Source organism: Frankliniella occidentalis, unplaced genomic scaffold, assembly GCF_000697945.3.
Source record: "Frankliniella occidentalis isolate FOCC.00 unplaced genomic scaffold, Focc_3.1 Scaffold381, whole genome shotgun sequence".
NCBI classification, from domain to species: Eukaryota; Metazoa; Arthropoda; class Insecta; order Thysanoptera; family Thripidae; genus Frankliniella; species Frankliniella occidentalis.
Genome location: NW_026267503.1, coordinates 270,620 through 273,550, shown reverse-complemented (window position 1 = coordinate 273,550; position 2,931 = coordinate 270,620). Strand labels below are relative to the sequence as shown.

Sequence of the window (2,931 nt, the reverse complement as noted above, 5' to 3'; positions counted from 1 at the left end):
CCCCCCCCCTTTCCCACACCCAGTCATAATCGTCGGCAGAACTCTCACCGCCACTTCCTCATCGAAGAACAGCACCGACTCCTTGAACTTTTCGATGGGCACCAGCATGTCCTGGATGATGTGGTTCCTCTCGTACAGCTTCTTGACGGCCTGCGTCTGGGTGAGCTTGAGCAGCGACACCTTCGGCGGAGTCATCCAGCCAAACAGGTACCGGAACACGGGGTTGTTGCCGAAGGGGATGATTTCCTGCGGGTCGGCGTGGCGGCGTTAGTCCGGCATAGCGTATGGCTATCGGCCCCCCACTCCCGTCGCCTCTGTCCGTCCGTACCTTAATCTCCCAGAAGAGGGAGCGCGAGTGCCGGTGCTGGTAGTCGCGCAGGGGGATGTACTCGACGCCGGGGCCCGACCGGAGGAACGTCCTGACGTGCTCGAAGAACCAGGGCTTGTGCCAGCGGCCGATCTCATTCAGCTTGCCCCAGTCCACGCAGGAGACCATTTGGCCCGTCATCACGACGCCCTCGTCCTTGGAGAACATGAGCGCCTCGACGAACTCATTTTCCTCAGGGAGGTCGAGCTGCCGGCGCAGGACGGTGTCGGCCTCCTCGAGGGAGCGCACGGGCTCGTACTGCATCTTGACGAACCTGGGGCCCATAGGGGTGGCTCATACAAGCGGTCTCGTCGAGTGAATGACAATGAGGGGGGACAGGGAATGTATGCTGACCTTAGCGCGGGGACGATCCTTATCTCGACCGCCGTCAGCAGCCCCAGGGTGCCGTAGGACCACGGCACCGAGTAGAACAGGTCGGGATCACTGTCCTGAGCCACAGAACAAGGCGATAGAAACACTCTAAGCTGAGTATGGTTTGAGTTTGAGCACTCTCTGATGATGGCTCCGCCCAGCCCTCCTCACCTTCGTGACTTGGACGACGCTGCCGTCGGCGAGGACCAGCTCGTACGCCACGCAGATGTGCTGGAACAGGCCGTGCTTGTGGGAGCTCGTCTCCACGCCCGTGCCCATCACCAGCCCGCCCACGGTCAGGTCGTCCAGCTCGGGCACGAAGGGCAGCGTCCAGCCCAGCGGGTCGAGCGTGGCCGTCAGCTGCCCCATGGTGACGAGCGGCTCGACGCGCACCGTCCTCCGCTCCGCGCTGAGGTCCAGGATGTCGACGAGGTTCACGTTGACGGTGAACATTGTCTTCTTGTACTTGGCATGTCGGAAAGACATGGTCTGCCACGAAGGGCGGGCAGTGCACATGGGTGTCCTCGCCCCCTCCGCGCTCCACTGCCTCACCTAAGCGACGAAAGAGGATCGATGTAGTGTTATATTCAGTGGAGAAAAGTCTACCCGGGGCGCAGACTGGGGTCCGACGGCATGGCGTAGCGTGGATTCGGGGCGGGAAACCCCAGCGATCCACGCTCCGCCACGCCGCCAGACCCCAGTCTGCGCCCCGGGTAGACTTTTCTTAACTGAAAATTATAACATAAGCAGAGGTCCCGCACCACTCAAGCGACAAAGCGTCGAAAAGGGGGGGGGGAGGGAGGCCTTGATTGAACTGACCTGCTTTGCGACGTTCTCGACCTTGCTTGCGTGCTTACTGGGCGCGGAGCTGAGCTGGAACACGACCCAGCTACGAACGTAAAGCAGTACGTCGTACAGGAGCGATAAAGGAAGCAGCACGATCACGAACACCCAGCGGTAGTGGATGAGGATGTGCTCTACCACGGCGTCGAAGCCACCTGAGCTTGCGGTCACGGCCTTTCGGTCTCCCATCTTAGCGAGGGTGTGTCTGCCGTGTCTGCTCTGGTTGGAGTCCACCCGGCGACTGCGACAGCGTAAGTGGACATGGACACAAACGGGACTGGGCCCGCCTAAAGGCGCGACGCGGTGAGAGGGGACCGGAGGGGACCGTAAGGCGTGAGGGGACCGACCGGGACGCGTGCGAGCCAGCCGGGCCTAGAGGCGGAGCCGGCTGCCGAACCTCTTCACATAATCTGCGACTGATAAACGTGCAGGACGCAGCCCAGACGCGTGGTATTTACCCGCAAGTACTCGTGCACCTAACGTGAACTTTGTGGACGCGATGCTTGAGACCCACCCATAGCGCCTGGTCTGAAATTCCATAGAGCAAACGCGTATATGGTAACTAATAGTGTTACATTACTGACTTAAATGAACGAACCCGCACGAAGACCTTCAGGTGCGCAGGTCGCAAAGAGTTACGCGCACGATGTCTTTTACTCATTATGTCTAAAAAGTTACTCGGACGACCTATGCAAGGAATGTGTCTTAAGAACACGACCTACAAGCCGTGATGAGCGTGCCACTCGTGCGCGCACCACTGGGAAAGTTATGCGCTCGCAGTTAAAGCTGTTTTATACAGCGAAAGAAATGTCCCCGCACAGTTTTGTGAAGTAAAAAGATTCGAAATTATTGCTCTCCCTCTCTCTCCCCCTCTCATAGCAGCGCATCTCGCTTATCTAGGGGGCAGGGCAAGGTTCGGGACAAGGGAAAAGGAGAAAATACTCATCCTCAAGTTCATGGGTGCCTATGAATGATAGGCACTTCAAATTGGCTGAGTTCAAACTATACCAAAAAGTACTGTACTGTACCGTGTACGTGTCAGGGCCACGACAGAACCGTATGCTGGGTTGCCTACTCGCTATACCCTAAGGCGCCGTGGCGCGGCGTTAAGAGCGGCGGGGAGTGTGGCGCGGCGCGGCGTCCTTCGGCTCCTGCACTACTCGGACCTCGACTCGGACGCTTAGGGCTGGCCGCTGTCTCCACAGAGCTGCTTTGCGGGTTAGCCTACCCTGCGCGTCACAGGCGTTGGGTCTCTCAACCAGCACGATCAAAACGAGGGTAGGCGCAGCAGATTCCAACAGCTACCAGGTGCGGCTGTATGGGGGGGCGATCCCCCCTCCCCCTCCCCC

At 59.2% G+C, this 2,931-nt stretch overlaps 1 protein-coding gene across 1 annotated transcript; it reads right to left on the bottom strand.

The window, feature by feature from the left end:
• Window positions 1–9: 9 nt before the first annotated feature.
• LOC127751214 (delta(24)-sterol reductase-like) lies at window positions 10–1,926 on the bottom strand (the record flags this gene model as incomplete). The annotated part of the gene is made up of 5 exons (XM_052274363.1): window positions 1,559–1,926; window positions 911–1,291; window positions 722–816; window positions 329–641; window positions 10–246 (listed from the first exon to the last, which is right to left on the bottom strand). Coding segments are annotated over exons 1-5 (1,239 nt in total), but the record flags the coding sequence as incomplete, so codon positions are not given.
• Between the last annotated feature and the right edge of the window lie 1,005 nt (window positions 1,927–2,931).